This window comes from Gracilinanus agilis, chromosome 5, assembly GCF_016433145.1.
Source record: "Gracilinanus agilis isolate LMUSP501 chromosome 5, AgileGrace, whole genome shotgun sequence".
Lineage (NCBI taxonomy): Eukaryota > Metazoa > Chordata > Mammalia > Didelphimorphia > Didelphidae > Gracilinanus > Gracilinanus agilis.
In genome coordinates this window covers 137,424,123-137,446,863 of record NC_058134.1, presented here as the reverse complement: position 1 = coordinate 137,446,863, position 22,741 = coordinate 137,424,123, and the positions used below count along the sequence as shown (strand labels likewise).

Here is a 22,741-nt window from a genome sequence, read left to right as displayed (position 1 = left end):
GAATAGTATCCAAAAAAAAAATCCCTTCATACATACATGCCACCAATTAACTTATTTAAAAAAATAACCTTTACCTTCCATATTAGAATCAATAGGAGGTATTGGCTCTAAGCAGAAGAGCAGTAAGGACTAGGCAATGGGTGTTAAGTGACTTGCCCAGGGTCACACAGCTAGGAAGTATACCTAGGACCTCCCATCTCTGGGACTGGCTCTCCATACATTTAGCCACTTAGCTGCTCCCCTGCCCCCGCATTAGCTTTAAAAAATATGATAAAAAAGATGCAGCTAGAAATTAAGCAGTAATTCAACAGTTTTTCAGGGCTCCAGGCAGGGAAGGAATAGTACAGTGCCTGGTGCTTAACATTTGTTAACTGATTGATGCCTTAAATCTAATCATCAATGATAAAAGGTAAATGAGGTGGAAAGAACTTGTTTAGCAGCTCTTGAATTCTAGGACTGCTCTCAAGGGAAATGATAAACTAAAATTTGTAAACTGGAGAGTTTATAATGGATCAAGAGGTTGTATCCATACCAAACATCCTCTTCCCCTGCTATGACCAAAGAAACCCCTTTGGATAACTGTTGTTTGAACCTACAAGTGCCTCTTTTCATTTCAATACTGAACCTAAAATACCCCAGGACCTGAGTCAAGTCTAGCCCATAGCAATAACAAATACAAGCTTAATTAACGTGAAAATTAGAGATTTCATTTATATATTTACACAAACACACACTAAAATAACTGAGGTTAGTGAAGAAAAAGCATAACGCTACTATTTGAGTAATGTGTTCATGGATATATCAAAATAATAGTTAAAAACCTCACACATTTGTGAAAAACTCCTAAAAAAGGTTATCATTTAACTATAGATTTCTCTCATAGGATGCATAAAATTTTTATAACAGTAAACTATTTAGTAACTGGCTAAAAATTAGCAATTGTTTTTGATGAGCTGTCTTTGTTAGATTAGCACCCACCCATTAAATGTGCCTCAACTTCTCCTTGCAGCATTTGGTGATCAGCTCCTGTATGTAGAATTGTCATTTCAAAGTAGATGACTTATAAATTTCATTCTAAAGATCAGGAACTCCAGGCTCAGATAACTAAATGTCTACTGTCCTGTACGTGGATACTCTCCAAGTATCTCAAAATCTGATCTTGAGCAAGTCACTAAATTTCTGGGCCTCCGTTTCCTCCTCCTCTGTAAAATAACAGGATTGAATGATCTCTAAAGTCTCCTCTAAAAGAAACTCCGATTATCTGCTCTCTTCTCTGAACCCATCCATCCCTCTTCTCAACTCCCCTGTTTCTGTTGAGGGCATCATCCTTCTAGTTATCTGGATTCCAATGTCATGTCGATTCTTCACTTTCCCAAGACTCTTACGTTCACTAAAGGCCACCTTGTATTTATTGTCACAACAGCCGAGCCAGTACCCTTCTCTGCAATCAGAATTGCTACACTATTCAAGTCCTTGCCGTGTCAGCTGTACTATTTCAATAGTTGTATTTGTCTCCCTTTTTCCAGTCTCTTTTAAAAACAAAACAAGACATATCTTAAAGCAGTAAATATTCCTAAAACATTAGTTTAACTTGTGTCTAATAAAAAATCTCTACCACCTCTACTTTTCAGTATTTAGCCTTCTTCAAGGCTGAATTTAGAAGCCAGATTTTACATCTTTCCTTTATTCTAATAGAATTCTCTCCCTCCCAAAGTTAACTTCTTTTACTTGCTTATACATGTTGTATGATTTCTTAATAGAAGCTCCTTAAAGGGCAAGGATTGGCATCTCTATTTCTCTATACCTATTTAAGCAGAAGACGCAAGAAGATTTAAGACTGAAGGGGGTGGAGAATTTCCACTCAATGAAGAGAAAGGTTGGGTGGCCTTCCTTTTGCCCTGCCTTAGACCAGGACTCCTCGGCTGGCATGGCTGTTGAGACCACAGAAGGATGTCTGAGTAACCAATGGTGACACGGAGGACTCCTCAGCCTTGCCAGCTGCTGCCGCTACACCTTTTAGACTCGTGGCATGGACCAGTTCGTTCATTCTAGAGCATCTTCAATAGCGTTATCTGCTCTGTAGCTCAACTCTTTTATACTGCTTGCCTCCCTTCCCTTCCCCCCGACTGTTAGTGTGAGCTCCTTGAGCACAGGGTCTCTCTCACTGCCATTTATATCCCTAGTGCAAAGCACAGTCCTTGGCCTCGTAAATGCTGAATAAATGCTTTCCATTCACTCACTCACTCCATAATGCTAACTATTACGGGTCTTAACCCTATGAGTAAAATTCATTAAGCTTAGAGATAGCCACGAAGACTTCTGTGTTTTGTACTCCAAGGCACTCTGTCACTGCTCAATAAATAATAATTTGTAGCACTGTGGGGGTGGAAAGAGGGTGGGGATTTTTTTTGGCATGTCCACTGGTGAGTAATGCATTTATCTCAAATGCCAATAAAAATTTTATACTGCATTACATGACACATTTGTTACTTATTTGAAAAACTACTTTTGAATCATTTGAATATTGTCTAAGTGTAGTTCTTTCCCCACCTGTAAATCAGGTTAATTTATTAACATTTTCAGGCCAAGGCATATCAGAAAAAGAAAAAAAAAATAAACTTCTAATCCTCAAAATAAAAGGACAAACTCAAACACATTTTCTTAATAGAGGATTCTATTCACCTTTTCCTTCTATCGTATTCAACCAAATCATTTTCCAAATGTACTTTTCTCCCTCTAAAAAACTTTCTATCACTTTAGTCTTTTTCTTTTTTCCCACTTGTTAGCTTGAGTCTTTTGTATTCTCTATTGCATCTTGCTTATTACCCCCTTGAGAAAAATCAACCCAAATTTTCATCATGAGAAAATGAAAATACATTGACAATCTGAGATTGTGGGCTTGGGACAATGAACACTCGATCACATTACATTGATGGAGTTTACCAGTAATATGAAGTACTTCAGACTCTGACTTGAGAAAGCTCCCACATTCTCCATTACAAAAGCGATTTGTGGGCTATCAGCTTAAGGATTTAAGCAGAAGAGAAACAAAATGTTTTGGGAAAATGTTTCACAGGGAAGGGTGTGGTGGAGCTTTGGACAAACTCTGCAGTTGAGAATATTGTGGTGGATGTAATTATTTTTCCTTGTAAAAAATTAGCATAAACGCCAAATAAAAAATATTTGATATGTGGAAAGTAGAAAAGCATACACAATGAAAATGCTACAAAGAACATTTGAGTAATAACTTATCTACAATGATTTCAATAAATTTAAATGAATACTACATAATGCAAAATTCAGAGTTTATGGTCAATCCAATTTTTTAGAGTATCTTTATCAAGTAGTAGAAAACGATTAGGTTATTTTTCTTACTTGCATGTAAGGTAAAGTATTAAAATAAACATCTGGAACTTATTTAAGACATTAACTTTCTTTTCACTATATCACATAAATTAGTTTAACATGAGATCCAACAATTACTCTTGAAAATCCATTTTATAACAAATCCTCACATTAAACACCTTCATCAGTTAATCTACTAGTTTATATGCAAGAATTTGCATTTGAAATGGAATTAGCTTTTTTAAATGTTTTGCTTACTATTTGCTGTATTGCTTTTCTCACACTATCCTCATTTGTTTCAATTAGAAGTTTGGACCCAATGTCTATGGGCTCTCCTGAGTGAACAGTTGAATTGATTGATCCCTGAAGGAAAATCCCTAAACTAGAAATGTTTGAGTGGCAGCTACATGCCTCAGTGGACAAATGAGCCAGGAGGTTCTGTGTTCAAATCTATCTTCAGATACTATCTAGCCGTGTGACTGTGGGCAAGTCACTTAACTCCAATTATCTAGCCCTAGGAACCAATATTTAGTACTGACTCTGGAGAGAAGGTAAGGTTTTTTTTTTTTTTAAAGAAATATACTTGAACTACCATAAATCTTTAACCTATAACCCTACTACCAACCAGTGTCAAAAGTTCAAAGTGATGACTTTAGGTAAACAAAATGAACCTACTCAGAGAAATGAAACTATAAGATCTTTAAACAAAATCTTGTCTTAATTTATAGACAGACTAAGTATAATGTTGCAAAAATCCGGAAGAAGTTATTTTTAAAATTTTGCTTGATAAGTACAAATTGGGCCAGGGACTAGTAAAATCTTGAAACTCAATGGAGCAAATAATCAGGCTGAAGTAATCAGGTTTGTAGTAATGACTAAAGACAACTCTAGTTAATCATGGAGAACCTCTTCTCCAGCCTAAACTTGAGCACCGAAGGACAACTCAAAGCTATCTTTTAAGAGGCAGACTATATTCTGTGTCTGTAGAAAGGGCTACACTCTATGATGTAATAATCTTTTAAAATTACTAATGTAATTTCTAATGTGGGAAACTTACTTGATCCAAAAGATTCAGATGTTGATGTGTGAGTACAGATTCCAAGTAGTTTCTAAGCCCTGGATTCTTATCTAGGATTTCTGGGTGTCAGTTGTTCGGTATTTTTTTATGAATACAAACACCCTTCAAACTTCAAAGTATAAATATTAGCTATTATTACTTGGTGCCAATTAATAGAGGCACAGTAGTGAAATAACTCAATAGCTAACAAAGTATTGTCTGATAATACAAGTTTTGGCTTTAATGATTATCTTTCAAATACTTTATAATGAATATTCTTATTCTATATACTAGATTGAATGCCCTGCTAAGGTTTAATTGGGATGGAAAAGTGGTAAAATAAACTTAAAAAAAAATTAAGTAGTTATCAAGTCTTTTGTATTATCCAACTAATAATGAACTACATAATGCTGCTACATTGCTTGTACATAAATAGGTATTTAAAATGCTTAGTTAATTTCTTAGAAAGGCAAATATCCCCTTTGAGGATCTTATTTCAACTGCTGATTGCTTGGAATACTGCATTATTTTTGGAAAAGGAAATTTCAACCTAGCTTCTGCCTGACGTCATTACCAGGCTTCAAATTGAAAAGCCTTCAAAAAATTGAAGGCCAGATTAATAAAATCTTATGAAACTTGTAGTAACTTTAGATATATTGTTGCATTTAAGTAAAATGTACCACAAAACAGTATTTTGGTTTAAACTAGGATTGGAAAGAATTGTTCCTGGTAATCTGTTTTTCACTAATACTTGAACCCAAACTTCAAACAGGAAACTACCAAATATTTCTTAGTCCCTTATTGTTTTTAGATAGGTGTGTGTGTGTGTGTGTGTGTGTGTGTGTGTGTGTGTGTGTATACATATATAATCCCAATTTAAACAGTAGAAAATAGCAACAATAGCAATAGCTATGGTACCTACTGCTATAAAATAAATGGACTCTTCTTGACACTGCTATGCTCCTGGGGATATATATTGGTTAGGGAAGCGGTGCCCTTTGTATTCCTCTAGGTTGCTGGGAACACCCACTCAGTCACCTTAGTTTGATGGTATAAGTCCTTTTCTAAAAAGAACAGTGCCTAGGTAGGATCCTTATGGGTTTGTGGAAGGTCCAACCTGGGGTTGGATTAATTAATTATTATTGGGCTCTTTTAGCCTTGGATAACATTTTCATCTGACTGCATTGCTCCTTCCCTAAGGGCTGTGATTCAATGACCACTCAGGAAGGTACTTAAGCAAACTTTATCTATAGATGTTAAATAGGGAAAGGAATAATCGGGAATGTATTGGGGATAGGAGACCTTGTCACTATAGCTGTGATCAATAATCCCTCAGAACTGTAGGCTGTTATTTTAGTAAGCTGGAGCTTTTGTTCTTCCCCTCTGGTTCAGCTTGGCCATGGCCAAACCAGAGAGTAATCTGCAGGTGTATGGATGGTTTCTCTCATCTTCCTTCCTCTGAGTTCGTAGTGTCAGCCTTATAGCCTTCAGGAAATACCTCCCTCTGCTTCTCCTTCCCTCCTCTGGGTTACCACCTAAATATCTAATGATGATCAAATGCCTAAATATCTAGGGAGATTCAGAGCAATGTTCAAAGATCAAAGATTCAAACTCCAAGATCCAAGCTCCAAGACCAAAGCCCTCCCCCAGATCACTGTGAGGGCTATTTATATCCTCAGGCCAACCGACTTTCCCCTCTCCTAACCGCCTCTGCCAACATTCCGAGATCTCCAACCGTCTTCCCCTGTGAATCAAGGTGAAACAAACCAACTCTCAGAGCTTGAATATAACACTACTGTGTGCTAGGTATTGTGCTAAGTTCTTTACAATTATTATCTCATTTGATCCTCATGTCAATTTGGCAAAGTATCTATCATTATTTCCATCTTATAAAGTGCTATCATTATCCCCATTTTATACATGAAAAGCCTGGCAAAGAAGTTAAATGACTTGCTCAGGCTTACAAAGCTATTAATAATCTGAGTCAGTCTGAATTTGAACTCAAGTCTTTCTGACTTCCAGGTCTGGGACTTTATCCATTACATGACCTAGTTGCTGAATTATATGAATTTCTTAAGATTAGTTTTAGATATATAAATAACATTAGATGTCAATCATCCTTTTGCCATAATTTATATTTCCCTTTAGAAAGTAATTGCTCCCACTGTTGTCTCATTGTGAGCTTTTAAAATTAATTCCATACACAAGAGCAGAAGAATCAAATTTAGCATGTTCAGGTCTCCAAAGCTATATTTGCTTTTTCAGTAGTTCCACTTTGTTGAGATAAGGGTACACACAGATTGTGTGAGGCTACCGTCTTTTCAACATGCCTGGAGTCATAATTCATCTTTGAAACTCCCAAATATTAAATGTGGTTTCAACAAAAGAATGGACTAGCAAATTCTGATCCCTTCTCCACGTGTGAGGAACTCTCTATGCATGGGCTCCTATTCCTCAGGTTACAGGAGCTCCCTGGAACTTTTGTATTCTGTCTTGAGCCTTCCTGGGCTAAAGGAATTAAAAATAATTTACATTGAAATTTACTTAAATAATATACTCAAAATATAATTTATCCACTTTTGTTATTTTTATCTTCCTGAGGTATTTTTCTTATTAAATTCAAATCTGAATCACAAATATTACATACAAACTATTGGATTAAAATCTGGTAAAAATTCAAGGGCATGGAAAACCATGTTGCCAAATTTAAATAACTCAATTGTTAATTCTATAAATATATTTCGGATTACCCACCCCACAGACAACAAAAGTAAGGTCATGTGGGTAAAACTTCCAAGCACTGCCCCCATAAGAACCATTTTCTCTCTTTTTAAAACCTCTCTTATCTAAAAAAGTTTCCTATCACACTGGCATTGCTGTCTTGCTTCTAGACAGTTTTCCTTGATACTAATATTCTTTTTTTTTTTTTTTAAGGGCTAGGCAATGGGGGTTAAGTGACTTGCCTAGGGTCACACAGCTTGGAAGTGTCTGAGGCCAGATTTGAACCTAGGACTTCCTGTCTCTAGGCCTGGCTCTCCATCCACTGAGTCACCCAGCTACCCCAGATACTAATATTCTTGGAAATTCTGCCATCTACTTGACTACTCACCCTTATATCATCAGCTTGTAGCTATTTTCCCTTTGAGTGTGTAAAATTCTATGATCCATTTAGGAGAGGGACTTGTGTTAGTAGGCTTTTCTGGGATGGATAAAAAGTACCCTGGAAAGAATAATTTGGGATTAAGGTACTGAAATCCCTGCAACTGTAAGAAAAAAAGTTGTAAGAAGAAAGGAAGACAGAAATTGAGGGTTTTGAAAAAGTCTAAGAAGTCTTATTCTAACCTAGGAAAGACTTAGAAAAATTAGATTATTTGTAGTTAGAAATTACTAGTCTTCAAGAAAATATCAGTATGGTACTAGATGTGACTGATTAAGGCAGTTAAGTATTGAAAAAGAGCCTAAGAAGTATAAAAGTGGATAAGGACACAGATAAGAGCACAGACATAGCAGTTGAATTTCTATCGATAATAGGGAGGTAACATTTTTTGGTAGGCTAGTGAACTATTTTTTATCAAGACACATTTATTAAAAGCCAAAATACATATAATGCTTAATACTTCCACCTTACACAGATAAGGTAGTTCAGAATGTACATCAATATTTCTCTATTCAATGATAACAGAGGAGAAAACTTTAAGTTAATATTGTTGAGTATTGTCAAAAAAATTAGGTTTTATTACTTTCAAAGTACAAAAAGCTAACTTAAACTAGGCTAACAAAATTCAAAGAAAATGCTGGATTGGCTGGTCTTAGAGAGACTTGTTTTTAATAAACTGAAAATAACTGATATGTAGTACATCATTTTTAGGCTTACAGATATCTTTGAAGGAAATGAGATTATTTTTCTTAAATGTTTTAATCATACAGCTAATCACAAAGCCAGAAAGGAAGTAGTACTTATTAGTATAATTATTATTTTATCTAATTTAATCTAAGTATTTGAGAAAAGATTTAACAATCATTTCAGAAGCATCATTATCCTGAACTTTTCTTAACATTATTAATTTAGCCTCTGAATAAATATGTTAATGCAAAATTAAATTTCAACTCATTTCCTGATCTATATTGATAAAGCATGTATTATTATAAGTGTAAGATTTTACTCTATCTATATTGTTGCTATTTAAAAGATACATATGTTTCTCATTTTGGGGGATAACTGTGTTCCTGAAATGTTTTAAGTAGAGATTAAGCATCTTAAGCAGAGATCTTTATCTTAAGCTGTCTAATGATGAATACATTTCTGTAAAGTAAGTTACCTCAATGCTTGCTTACCTTGGGATAGAACTCTAGCCTGGTTTTTGTTTTAAATGATAAACATAAACACTTTTTGGGGTGGGGGAAGGAAACTATTTACATTTCTCCAAGTAGCTTTCTGATCTTTGTTAATTTCCACACATTTTCAAATAAGTTGTAATAACTGAGTTTAAGCTATTTAAATTTATTTTTTAAAGCCAGAAGAAGAATATAGCTAATGAAAGAGATGCTTATCTATAAGATACATAGTAGAAAAGGAAAATGATTCAGAGTAATGAGAAAACTTCTTTTTTATTAACCTTCTTATCCTCACTATAACAATTGGAAAAATTATAGCCTGTATCTATGTACAATGAAGATTTCATTTCCCTTAAAAGAGTATTAGGACAATGGGGTAGTGGAAAGAGAAATGGATATGAAGTCAGAGGGCCTGAGTTTTCTTGGCTCTGCCAGAAGACCACCTTGGGCATTTCATTTACTGTCTCTGAAGATCAGTTTTTAGCTCTGGAAAAATGAGAGAGCTGAATTAAATTATTTATAAGGTTGCTTCTAGTTTTAAATTCTATGACAATCTGCTACTAATAAATGATCATTATTTTTAGTCTAAATTTTGTTTTCCTATCTTAAATCCAATCTGGTTTCCAAACCACCCGAGTCTAAATCATTTTATGAGGAAGATGTGCCTCATTTTGATAAATAGCAAATGAGAAACAGTTAAAATCTTGCCTCAGACACTGATTCACGGTGTGATCATTACTTTGACATGGTTGAACATATTTTCAGAAACAGAATGATTAATCTGACTATTGTTTCTGTGGAACTAACAGACAGAAATCACTACTCATCATATCTTCTCACACTCTTGTTTCTTGCTACAATTTCTTCCTCTCTCTTGTTTACCTTTCAAGCAGTTGCAGATCAACCACATCTGTTGTAAGCATGGCACTTAGCCAAGGAAAGAAAATTAACTCCTATATCCACAGTTATTAGTCCTTTTCTTTTCCTTTTTGCTTGCCCACATCTCTTCTCCCCATTCCTGACCTCAAATATGAGAGAAACCAAAATGGATACTGTACTAGTTTTCAGTAAATTGACACCAGAGAAATCTATTTAACATTCACGTTCAATATAAATCTAAAATAAAACCTTTAAAAAACATGTTAAGCCATCATAAAATCACCTAATTATATTTACAGTTTGGCAATATTTCATATTTTACTAGCTACTCCTTAATTATGTAATTTTAGTATCAATTCTTCATGCTTTCCCATGTTTTGTTTCAAAATTCTAAAAATGTTACATTTAGCTGGTACTTTTGTTAACACTGAATGGAATATCTCAAAACCATCATATTTTGCAAATTTTATAAATGAAAAAATTTTTCTTAATACCCAATAAAAAATTCCAAAGGAAAATCTTACAAATGGAAAGATAGATTATAGACTAGCAGAAAGCACTTTATACTTCTCTGAGACATAAGCACCTTAAATATTTTCCAAATTATAGAAAAAAAATGTATTCCATACGGCATCTTTCATTTCTGTGTAAAACACACACATTAGTATGATAGATCAAAGACAAACTAGGTAAAACTTTATTTGAAGGTGATCAATAGTCATATAAAGATATTCATTTGAATTAAGGAATCATAGAATTACCTTTTATATCTTGATCAAAATGAACAAATTAGATTTATAAATCTGACAGAAAAAAATCTGTGAAGAAATATATGCAACCTTGTTTCTGAAATGTTTCTACAAAGTGTTTGAGAGTATAAAACACTATAAATGGTTGTTTTCAGCTCTCTTCCAAAGGTTTGACTGTACACATTGCTCAAAACAAGAATCAACATCAGCTTTTCTGAAAAGTTAGCTTGCAAATGAAGAGGAGAAACCCAAATCCGCATACTGTGAATGTTGCTCTCTTCAAAAATTTGCTGTTCCAAGTAGAAAATGTTTCTATGGGTGGTACACGGCAGGGATCATTTTTCTGGTCATTTTGCAACTAATATTTGATATGAAAAAATAAAAAGAAATTAGTGCACTAACTACAGAACCTAAATAGATAAAGACAATTGATATTAAGTACCTCAAGGGAAAGTTCAGCTCTTTAACACAAAGGCTTCTTCAAAAGGTGCTGTTGTTTTTTAATTGAAAGTGGCATTATAGTAATAGAGTCTTCCAAATAAATACAAGTAACTAGGAAAGCCCTGCTATTCTTAATCAAGTTTCTCAAGGGAAGACTTCAAAATAAATGCCTTTAGAAATATCCTAAATGACTAACTTTCAATAATACCCCATTTTGATAAAAATGCATCAATATTATATTAGAGATGAAAGGTTTCATATATAAATGTATCTTAAGTTTCATTTGAAATTTGTTAGAAATTTGAGGTATGGCTTAAAATGTTACATATTAAGAAAGCTGACTGGTAGATATCTCCTTCCCTTTAATTAATATCAATGATAAATAGAATATACCATTATAAAACATTCCTAGAGAGATTTTTTCTTCTGAAATTTATCTAAGAATGATTGAAATTAGATATTTAAATTCTGTTTTAATTTTTTAAAAAATCTAATGGCAGCTAACACCTCTTTAGAAAGAAACTTACTTTGCCCAACTTTGATATACAAATCCTATGTTCAGGATCCCACATTAACAAACAAAACATAAAATTAAAGATCTTTAAAAGACAAAAGTCAGGCACTTTTATAGAGTGAAATTTGTTGGAAACATCCTGTGCTGGGTTGGTGCTATAAATACTTTCAACATTAGCAGAAATAACTACTTCTAAAATCTATAATGTAAATATTTAAGAAAAGAAGTCTAAAAAATTAATTTAAGTTACAGTTGAATAAAGGACTTCAATGCCAATCTCATTAATACTATATTCTTAGCCTAACTTCCACATGGCTTCATTCAGCAACAGATTCCTTTTTGACACTGATGCTCCATTTACTGAATCCTGGGATGGTCATTCCTTTTACTAACCAATTACTTAAAATGACTCTTTCTGACAAGAACCTGTCATTGTGTTGGTTTGAAAGTGAATGATGTGGTGTTAACGTCTAGCCTTGACCTCTCCCCTACCCTCTTTCTCTGTCCTCTGTACACTTATCTCTGATAACTCATACTTTCTGAAAAAAAGTACTCACCAGTCATTATTGGTATCTTTTGCTCTTTAACAGCCACAGTGGCACAGTCCCCAAATCTTGTAGCCCTAACACTCCTCTGAATGAAAATCTCATCATGACTACTTGTTTTGAGAAAAGCCCAGATACATTTCTAGATAATGAACCAACAGGTTGACTCTTTAATTTACTTTCCTGCTCCTCAGAGCATCATATGGAGCCATAAAATATATGTCCATTTCTTGGACATAAATGTATTAAAATTGGTATTTTAAAAAATAGAACCCTAACCAAACCAGGGAAAACATAATTTTTCTGACTAAGAATTAAAAAAATTAATATTAAAGTTCTTAATTGTATTATAATTACTGTGTTTGGGAGTCTTAGTTCCTTAAGAAATGGTTCAAAATTTATATATATATATATATATATATATATATACATATATATATATATATTTTAATCTAGCAATTACATTCCCCTCACTCCAAAGTGCCAAAAATTTTCAGGGTGAGGGGGTGGGGGTTCGGGGTGGGGAAATCAGCTTCCATTTTAGTTGGAATTACCACCCAAATATAAGAAAACCTCTACAGTTTTGATTTTTTCATGTCAATTATTTGAAGCTGATGTTACAGATAAGGGAGTAAGGAGTATAGGAACTTAAGAGATTTAGGAATCAGAAGACAGTAGTTCCACAGATACATGGTCTCTCAGGTCCCTTCCAGCTTTAGTTCTGTGACCTTTCATATAATTCAAAGTTCAAAAATGGCACCACCCAATTATGTGTTTGGTGGTTTATATGAAAAGGTTCTACTAATCAAAATTTCTAATTATTTACTAATATGATAATTAAATTTCTTTTAGATCCTAATTTGAAAAATATATCTTTAAAATAAATTCAACACCAGAAAGTCTTTGCTTCTATATAGCTGAAGAGACTTGATTAGCACTATAAATTTTGATTATGGTGACAATAAGCTTAAGCTAGTTCCATGAATAACTGAAAGATGGTATTTCCTTTTCTTAGGTTGTCCCTTGCCTCCTCCCCCTACTAGGAAAGTAAAGTTTTTTGTATGTTATTTGTAGCATATGGATCGACTAGTCCTTTGTTATTTTTTTTCAGGGAAAGGGTTGTTTTGTACAAAATCTGTTGGCATTTAATTATATAAAGAAGTTATTACTATGCCCTCTGGAGTCCTTCTCCCAAACATTTTTTAAGCATTGAGAGAAATCAGAGTTATCAAAAATTTATGTCTTAAATTCTACCATGCTGGAAAGCTTTTAGTATTGTATTAAGAATTTGGGGGATAGGCCTAGCTAAATTTGGAGAGGCTCATTACCAGAAGGTTGGCCACATGGTGATTACTCTTTGGCCAAGGCAATTCATAAAATGTTCTAAATTACTCTTTGTTAGAGAAATGCAAATTAAAACAACCCTTAGGTACCACCTCATACCTATCAGATTGAATAATATGACAGAAAAGGAAAATACTAGATGCTGGAGGGAATGAGGGAAAATTGAGATACTAATACACTGCTGGTGGAATTGTGAAGTGATCCAACCATTCTGGAGGGTGATTTGCAATTATGATCAAAGGGCTTTAAAACTATATCTATACTTTGATCTAACAATACAACTACTAGATCTATATCCCAAAGAGTTTTTTTTTAATGTTCCAAACTGCCTTTGACCTCTAGCAGTATCTTATTTTCTTTTAATTTTTTTAAGTTCACTAATTTCATTAATTAATTAAGAATATTTTTCTATGGTTGCATGATTCATGTTCTTTCTCTCCCCTCCTCACACCCCCCCTCCTGTAGCCAATGAGCAAATTTCACTGTCCCAAAGAGTTTTAAAAAAAGGAAAAGGATATGTTTGTACAAAAATATTAATGATAGCCCTTTTTTGTGGTGTCAAAGAATTAAAAACTAAGGGAATGATAGACATCCATCCATAAACTGGTGAATAGCTGAACAAGTTGTGGCATATGAATATAATGAAATACTTCTGTACTTTAAGAAAAGATGAAAAGAACGATTTAAGAAAAGGCTAGAAAGACGTACATGAACTGATGCAAAGTAAAGTGAACAGAACCAGGAGAATATTGTAAACAGGAACAGCAATATTATATGGTGAACATTTACAAGAATAACTTGTCTGAATGAAGATCAAGATATTTATTTCTTCACTTTTCTTTGTGTGAGTTCTCTTTCACAAAATAATATGGAAAGATATTTTTCATGATTACAAATGTAAAGTCTGTATCAGACTGCTTCTGTCTCAGGGCATGGGGAAAGGATGAGAATTTGGCTCCAACTTAAAAAGAAAAATTAAATTTTTTTTTAATGTAACAGGAAAAATATTATTAAAAATGCTAATGGTTCTTTCAAAAATTATGTCAAATATAATTTTAGAAATTAGAGAAAAATACAAAGTGGCCTTCACTTCCATGTGGGCCCCTTCTAGCAAAATGATAGGAAAGCAGACATTGGGTTCTAGAATCATGGTTTCTGGACCTTTTATAGACAACTGCTGGTACCTCAAATGTGAGATCTTTGTCCAATGACAAAGGGACTTAACTGACATCATTTTTTAGTTTCTTGCAAATAATTCCACCTAGTTCTCCAGATTGTTATGAAGAATAATTGTGATAAAATATGTAAAATCCTTTGCAGATCTTAAAATGCTAGCTATTATTATTATTATTATTATTGCTATAAATCAAACAGGAGCTTGAAAACACATCACGATCCTCTAAAGAGAAAAGTAAAGGAGTCAGTGGAATTGGTTTGAGGATGTCCTTAAAGGGAGCAAGAAATATCATTTCATGGGATAGTTGTATTATTCTGCAGTGTTCAAGATGAATATTTGTGAATCAGATAAATTTTCTTCCCCAAACCATCGTGATAACTAACTTATGGCAATAAGCTTGTAGGTTATGAGAAGGTAAATTCTAGGGAGAATATAATAAGACAATCTAAATTAGCCTGACATGTACTTTAATGCAAAGGTGGGCATAAAGAATGATAGCAAAAATTATGTTGGAAAATATGGGTCATGAGAAAAAAATGAGAGGTTAGAGGTTTGGAGATTATACAGTAATTTTCCACCTCTAATCATGAATACTTTCTTCATAAATAAAGGAGGCACTAAGTATGGTGAACACTAAATAATACTTCTCCCAAATTAAAGTAATTGCACCCTAATATACAAGAAATGACTGGTTAGAGATGTAGGAGTCAATTTTTGTCTGTGCACAGTTAGATTCTAACTCTGTTGCAGGCAGACAGTAAAATTAACACAAAATTATAAATAATGATGAGTAGATGTGGCATTCAGTTCAGGCAACACCAACCTAACCTATGTGAAAAATAAAAATCAACAATTAACATTTTCCAAAGAAGTTTAAATGATATAAAGCGACTGATCCATTAAGGAGAACAAAAGAGTAGAACCTGCTTCATGTTAACTTTTTTGCCAGGAAGAGAAAGCCAAGGAAAATACTAGTGTAGAAAACAAACTTATTTGTAAAATCTTATGGAGGATGGTGGAAGCTAATGAGCAATATCATCTTGTAAAAATAGAAATAGTGGGAGGAAAAACAAGTTTATATAGGAAGCTTGGTGAGAGACCTAAAAAAAAAAAAAAGAAGAATCATCCTGAGTGCATTTAAGAATGAAATTAGAAGGGCAAAAAAAAAAACAAAAAAAAAAAACCTGATAAAAGTTTTAAATTATCTATAAAGATTTTTATAAGAAACTCTTTACTAGCAATACAATGGCTCCATTATATTTGAACTCTAATACAATAAGCTCAGATCTTAAGTAGGAAGTAAGGAGAAGCCTCTTATCATTCTAGCACTGGAATTCACACATTCAAAATACCCTCTATTATCCAGCAGCCTCTCTCTCTGACTAATGGATCCTCTCAGATACTCCATTTAAAGAGGGTGCTCAGGCCTCATTCTTTTTCCAGGTTGCATTCCAGACTTTCTCTTACTATGGCTCTGCACTGGGTACCTTGTTTCTAACCCTTTTACAGCCTCCTTTTTTTAGTTGTCCTCCCCGACTGGAACGTAAGTCCTGTGAAGGTAAAGACTCTCTGCTTGTATTTGTAACTCTAGTGCTTAGCACAGTGCCTGGCATGTAAGAAGCACTTAACAAAAGCTCACTCAATGACTACTTTGGGTTAATTGCAAATTGGGATGTGAAAAAAAATGGTAAGGAGTTACTATGGGCTATTAATATTTCAGGATAATGAACTTTATGGAAACTACATACATTAAAGGTTATCTTAAGATTATTTTTGTCTAAATTCCATGTAAAATGCAGGTGTCTTTTACTATATAAAGCAAATGTATTCCTGAAAATGTATATGTATATCAAATCTATATAATAATCACTAAAAATTGATAATTTATCCCAATAATGAGTTAAGGGAAAAATCCTTCTATAATACAGATGATCATTTACTCAATTTGCCCTCTTCTAAGAAACTAAGTTTTCATACATCTATTCTTAAGCAGAACACATACATACCTGTATTCAGAGAAGTCTAAACTGTTATTTTACAATGCAGATACATACCTTCTGAATTAAGTCTTTAAGTTTACAGACTTCTTCACCCAGATCTTCAACATTACCAACTAAATTTTCACAAACTGATGTAAACCTTTGGGAAGATCCCCATTCTAGTACTATCTGTTAAAATGGCCAAAATTGAAATTTTAGGGAATAGAAAACAATTGCTGCCAACTATACATATACAAATAAACACATTTCTCAAAATAAACAATGTATTTATTATAGGAGTAAGGGCAGGAGCTAGACTTATAATTTCACTGGTATAGGGAACCTCTGAATGAGGACTCTATCAACACTGGCCAATACCTTCTTTGCAACTTGGACTAATAGAATTGTCAAACTCTGCAAAACAGTGCTACTTGAATCAGATTAGAAAGTAATTGGGAAACATTTAATAAAATAAAAATACAATAAAACATAGAAAATGATAATTTGTGATTGTCTATATCAGTAGAAAACAAGACCTTCTGAGGTCTTGACACTACTGGGCTACAGTACTGAAAAGTTAGGTGACTCTCAGTTGGTTTTTTAATAATGAACAGCAACAATGAAATTTAATCAAGTTATAGGAAAATAAATTAATTTTAAAATACAGAGCCAAAAGAGTCTTCTGAATTTACTAAGTGCATATTACATATGGGTTTATAAGCGGTTTATAAGCGTGCCTCTACTTAGGTGCACATTCTCATCAAATCATCCTATGGAAACAAATGAAATCTGCAAGCTTCTCATACTAGAATTACACACACAATAGAAAATCCAAAGGGAAGCCCTGACATTTTAAATTGGACAGACACACACAAAAAATGGCAGAAACTATTTAGTAGATGAACTGCTAATCTTTGTAATGGGTCCCTGAATAGTTTCCTATTTTAAAATTGTGATTGTTTCTAAATATAGTTTTTCTCCAAAATTTCTAATGAAACAGATTATTCATAACACTAAACATGATGGTTTGTGTTAACTTGCACTTGAACTTTGCGTTTTAAGCAATTAGATTCCCAATCAGGAAAAAAAAAGTTTCACTCATTAATCACTTTGTACACAAATTAGTCTAGGTAATTAGCTTTTAAAAAAATGCCTGGAACATATGGGTATTTTAGGTTGGTTAGTAGAGCAGAATAGAAAAATTTCACACATTTATTTAGTATATGTATCATATAATTATGGGAATTTATGCAATTTCATCAAATCAATCATTTTTCATTTATAATTATTTTATTTTAAGTACTGCTGACCATTTGTTTTCATTTAATGACATCTTTTGTTGATTACCTTATGAGAATTTACTGGTAACTGGTTAATTATGTTCTGCACTGCTGTAGTTAAATGACCACACTGTTTGTTTAATTTCAGTAGGAAATTGAGGAACTCATCACCGCTAAATAGGGGGAAAATAGACCAAAATAAGAACTTCTTGAAATGTTAAGTTATTTTGTTTGTCAGTTCTTCAATTCAATACATTATAAGTAACCAATGAGTACAGTTCATTTTCTTGATCCCTGTAGAAGTAACAAATTGTAAGACAAGATGATTTACTTCATGGAACTCCAAGAAATTAATTTTTCAATACAGAGCTAAAATAGCCTTCTCAATTTACTAAGTGTATATTACATATGGGTTTATAAGCATACCTATATATAGGTGTACATTCTCATCAAATCATCCTATGAAAACAAACAAAATCTGCAAGTTTCTCATATAGAAATTACATATGATATAGAAAAATTCTAGGGAAGCCCTGACATTTTAAATTGTAACATCAAATATTACAGAAGAAAAGAGCTGAGGAAGGACCATTGGACAAGGCTATAAGTATATAACTGCTGAAATATGAAAGTACCTTTAATAGAACAGTGAGGATGGGAGAGAAGTCATAGAGCACTGAGGAAATTAAACCACATGATATAAACTACAATTTATTAAGTCTGGTCATGAAAAGAAGGAGAAAGCTAGGTTGGTACCTATATAGGCCAGAAAGGTCAAGGGCAGATTTTAGAGGATTAGGGATATCTAATATTAGAAGGAGCCAGTAGTAAAAAAGTTATTGCACATGTATGAGAGAGTCAACAGATGACTGACTATTACAGCAAGATTATATGGGAGGTGTGAATGGGAAAAAGAGAACAAAAAGAGGGCATTAGTAAGTTCTCTTCTCAGTAATAAGAGCCATCTTTTCCTCAGTATAGAGAGGGAAGAAAAAATTGGTAAAGAAATTTTAAGGACAGAACAGGAACCCTGAGGAAACTCCTGTTGCAAGTTTCAATCTTCTCAGTTTAGTAGTAGGCTAGGACATTTGTTTATTTTGGAGAATGGAGATCTAAAGAAACTGGGAGGCTTGACAAAAGAGAAAAGTATAGAAGGTTCTTGAGCAGCAGGTAGGATATAGCTAAGGTATGTCTTATGTAGCATAAATTTATAGTAGATTAAAGTGGGATTTCATAACTTTTTTAAAAATTTGAGTTCTACTGATAATATATTGAACATTTTTCCTTGAGATACCTATGGATTTAATATGAAGTTGATACAAAAATTACATTAGGATTCTATAGAAGATTCTATAGGATATTAAAATTCTGCAGAAAACTTACAAAGGCAATAACGCTTAAAAAAGGGAAAATGGTTCCAGGTTAAGAGGGCTGCAGAGTAGAAGCAGTGTGCTTAATCTCTCCTAATCCACCTACACATGACTCCTCAAAAGGACACAAAACAAAATCCAGATGAACAAAGGGACCCATATAGGCATTTCCATGCTATAAGGGGGTGAAATAGCTCTCATTAAAACACATGCTGATCAACTCCACACACACACACACACACACACACACACACACACACACACACACACACACACACACCCCACCTACAGTGCCAAAGCCAGTGCACAAGAGTTAGAGCAACTTTGAGGCATTCATTAAGTTCTTGGCAGCTACCTGGGATTAGGCCTGCTCCTGAGAACAGCAAGACTTAAGACCCCAAGAGGCTAAGGAACGTGGACTTTGAATGCAGATCTTGAGTTCAGACCCTGGGCCCAGACCTTGGGTGGGAACTAGTACAGAGGGGTGCATGACTGTGGAAGCAGCACCCTGAGACTCTTAAAGGAGCCTCAGGCAGAGGAGCAAGCAAGGGGACCACAAGAAAGCTTGATCCTAAGAACAACTTAGACCATGGGCGCAAGGATAAAGCTGAGAAGGTGGCACTGTGAGGTGACTCAGGCAAAAACTGTTCCAAGTTCAATAGGCAGAGAGCCTGCCTGCCTCACCCAGACTTCTGATTGAGAAAGAAAAAGAAAGCATAATAATAATGGCAAATCATGCATAAGAACCTCCAAAAAGAAAGATCAAGAAGAAAGCTTTAACACTCGATAACTTTTACACAGAAAAAATCCAGACAACAGAGGAGGACAAAAAAGTAATCACATCTAAATCTTCCCAAAAAAGTGAAAATTGGTCACAAACCCTTAAAGAATTAAAATCTGAGATCATGAGAAAGATGGAAGAGATTTGGCAAGAAAAGTGGGAAATAGCTCAAAAGGAAATTAACAGTTTAAAAGACAAAAACTCCCAATTGGGGAAAGATGCCCCAAAATAAAAAGAATTGATAACCAAATTGCAGACCAAAATTAAACAGCTGGAAAACAGGATAAATCAAACCAAAAGGGAAAATCAAAAGATTATAGCAGAAAACCAGTCTCTAAAGACCAGAACTGGGCAAGTAGAAGCCAATGATCTAGCAAGACAGCAAGAACTAATAAAGCAAAGTATAAAGACTGACAAAATAGAAGGAAAGATGAAATATCTCACTGAGAGGATGACAAATCAAGAAAACAGCTTTAGAAAAGACAATTTGAGAATCACTGGTCTTCCTGAAAAAGCAAGAAATTAATAGAAATTTGGACACCATACTACAAAAAATTATCCAAGAAAACTGTCCTGATGTTCTTCAACAAGAGAGCAAAATAGACATTGAAAGGATCCATAGATCACCCTCTAAACTAAACCCTCAAAAGACAACACCCAGGAATATAATAGCCAAATCCAAGAGCTTCCAAGTAAAAGAAAATATTTTACAAGAAGCCAGAAAGAGACAATTCAGATATCAAGGAGCACCAATCAGGATCACACAGGATCTGGCAGCCTCCACACTAAGAGAACGCAAGGCTTGGAATATGATATTCAGATAGATAAGAGAACTAGGTCTAAAACCAAGGATCACCTACCCATCAAAACTGACTATATACTTCCAGGGGAAAGTATGGGGATTCAACAAGATAAAAGGTTTCCAAGTATTTACACAGAAAAGACCAGGACTAAATGGAAAGTTCGATATCCAACCACAAAAACCAAGAGAAACATGAAAAGGTAAATAAGAAACGGAGGGGAAAGAAAGAAAACTCTTATGTTTAAATTTGTTTCTTTAAGGGCTTCAATAAGATCAAATTATCTGTATTCCTATATGGAGAAATGTTATGTGTAATTTTCAAAAACTGTATTCACTATTATAGTAATTAGAAGAATTATTCATAGGGAGAAGGTGGAGTACTAAATGGTCTAAGATGATATGGGGGAAAAAGAGGGGTGGGAATAATAGATGGCTCTAAGAGAAACTTGAATGAATAAGAAAAATAGGATATTCTATACCACAGAAAGAGTGCATGGAAAGGGGAGGTGATGAATACTATTATAAGAAGGTGAGGAAGAGAGCATCAATAGGTAATATTTAAACCTTACTCTCAGAGGAATTAATCCTGAGAGGGAAGAGTAGCAAGATCCATTGGGATACAGAATTCTATCTAACCCTATGGAGGAAGTCAGAAGGGAAAAACCAAGAGGAGCAGGGGAGTGGGGAGGTCAAAAAAAGAAGGGGAGGAGAGACAGGAGGTAATTCATGAGGCCTTAAAAATGAAAAGAGGGGAAAAATAAAGGAGGGGGTGGAAAGGGAAGTAAACCAAGGGAGGGGACAAGGGGGACTGATTTAAAACAAACCACTGGTTTAAAAGGAAATGGTTTAAGAAGAAAGGGTAGAACTAGGAGAGGATACCAAAATGTTGTGGAATACACAGCTGATAATTATAACTCTGAATGTGAATGGGATGAACTTGCCCATAAAACAGAAGCAAATAGCAGAGTGGATTAGAAACCAAAATCCTACCATATGTTGTCTACAAGAAACACATATGAGGCAGGTAGACATACACAGGGTTAAGGTAAATGGCTGGAACAAAATCTATTGGGCTTCAACTGAGAAAAAGAAGGCAGGAGTGGTGATCATAATTTCTGACAAAGCCAAAGTAAAATTAGATCTGATTAAAAGAGATAGGGAAGGTAATTACATCCTGACAGAAGGCAGTATAGACAATGAGGAAATAACAGCACTCAACATGTACACACCAAATGGTACAGCATCCAAATTTCTAAAGGAGAAACTGGCAGAGCTCAAGGAGGAAATAGATAGTAAAACTATACTAGTAGGAGATCTAAATATTCCTCTTTCAGATCTAGATAAATCAAGCCAAAAAATAAATAAGAGATAAGAGAGTTGAATGAAATCCTAGAAAAATTAGATTTATTAGATATGTGGAGAAAAATAAATAGGGACAAAAAGGAATACACCTTCTTTTCAGCTGCATATGGTACATTCAACAAAGATTGACCATGTACTAGGGCATAGAACCATGGCAAACAAATGCAAAAGAGCAGAAATAACAAATGTAATCTTTTCAGATCATAATGCAATAAAAATAACAATTAGTAAGGGCACATGGACAGGCAAATCAAAAACCAACTGGAAATAAATAATATGATTCTCCAAAACCAGTTAGTTAAAGAACAAATCATAGAAACAATTAACAATTTCGTTGAAGAGAATGACAATGATGAAACATCCTACCAAATTCTGTGGGATGCAGATAAAGTAGTACTCAGGGGGAAATTTATATCCTTGAGTGCATATATTAACAAATTAGAGAGGGCAATCAATGAACTGGGCATGCAAATCAAAAAACTAGAAAGGGAACAAATTAAAAATCCTCAGACAAAAACTAAATTAGAGATTATAAAAATTAAAGGAGAAATCAATAAAATTGGAAGTAAAAAAACTATTAAATTAATAAATAAGACTAGAAGCTGGTACTTTGAAAAAAGAAATAAAATTGACAAAGTACTGGTCAATCTAATTAAAAAAAGGAAAGAAGAAAACCAAATTATCACTATCAAAGATGAAAAGGGAGACCTCACCTCTAATGAAGAGGAAATCAAAGCAATCATTAAAAACTATTTTGCCCAATTATATGGCAATAAATATA

General features: G+C 34.0%; 1 protein-coding gene across 1 annotated transcript in view; it reads right to left on the bottom strand.

The window, feature by feature from the left end:
• Positions 1-10,570: 10,570 nt before the first annotated feature.
• ASZ1 (ankyrin repeat, SAM and basic leucine zipper domain containing 1) overlaps positions 10,571-22,741 on the bottom strand; it is a 63,004-nt gene continuing 50,833 nt past the window's right edge. The window contains exons 11-13 of the mRNA XM_044679488.1: positions 17,713-17,818; positions 16,441-16,554; positions 10,571-10,723 (exon numbers count right to left, since the gene is read on the bottom strand). Of these exons, the coding sequence (XP_044535423.1) occupies positions 10,571-10,723; positions 16,441-16,554; positions 17,713-17,818 (373 nt within the window). The remainder of the gene's footprint in view (positions 10,724-16,440; positions 16,555-17,712; positions 17,819-22,741) is intronic.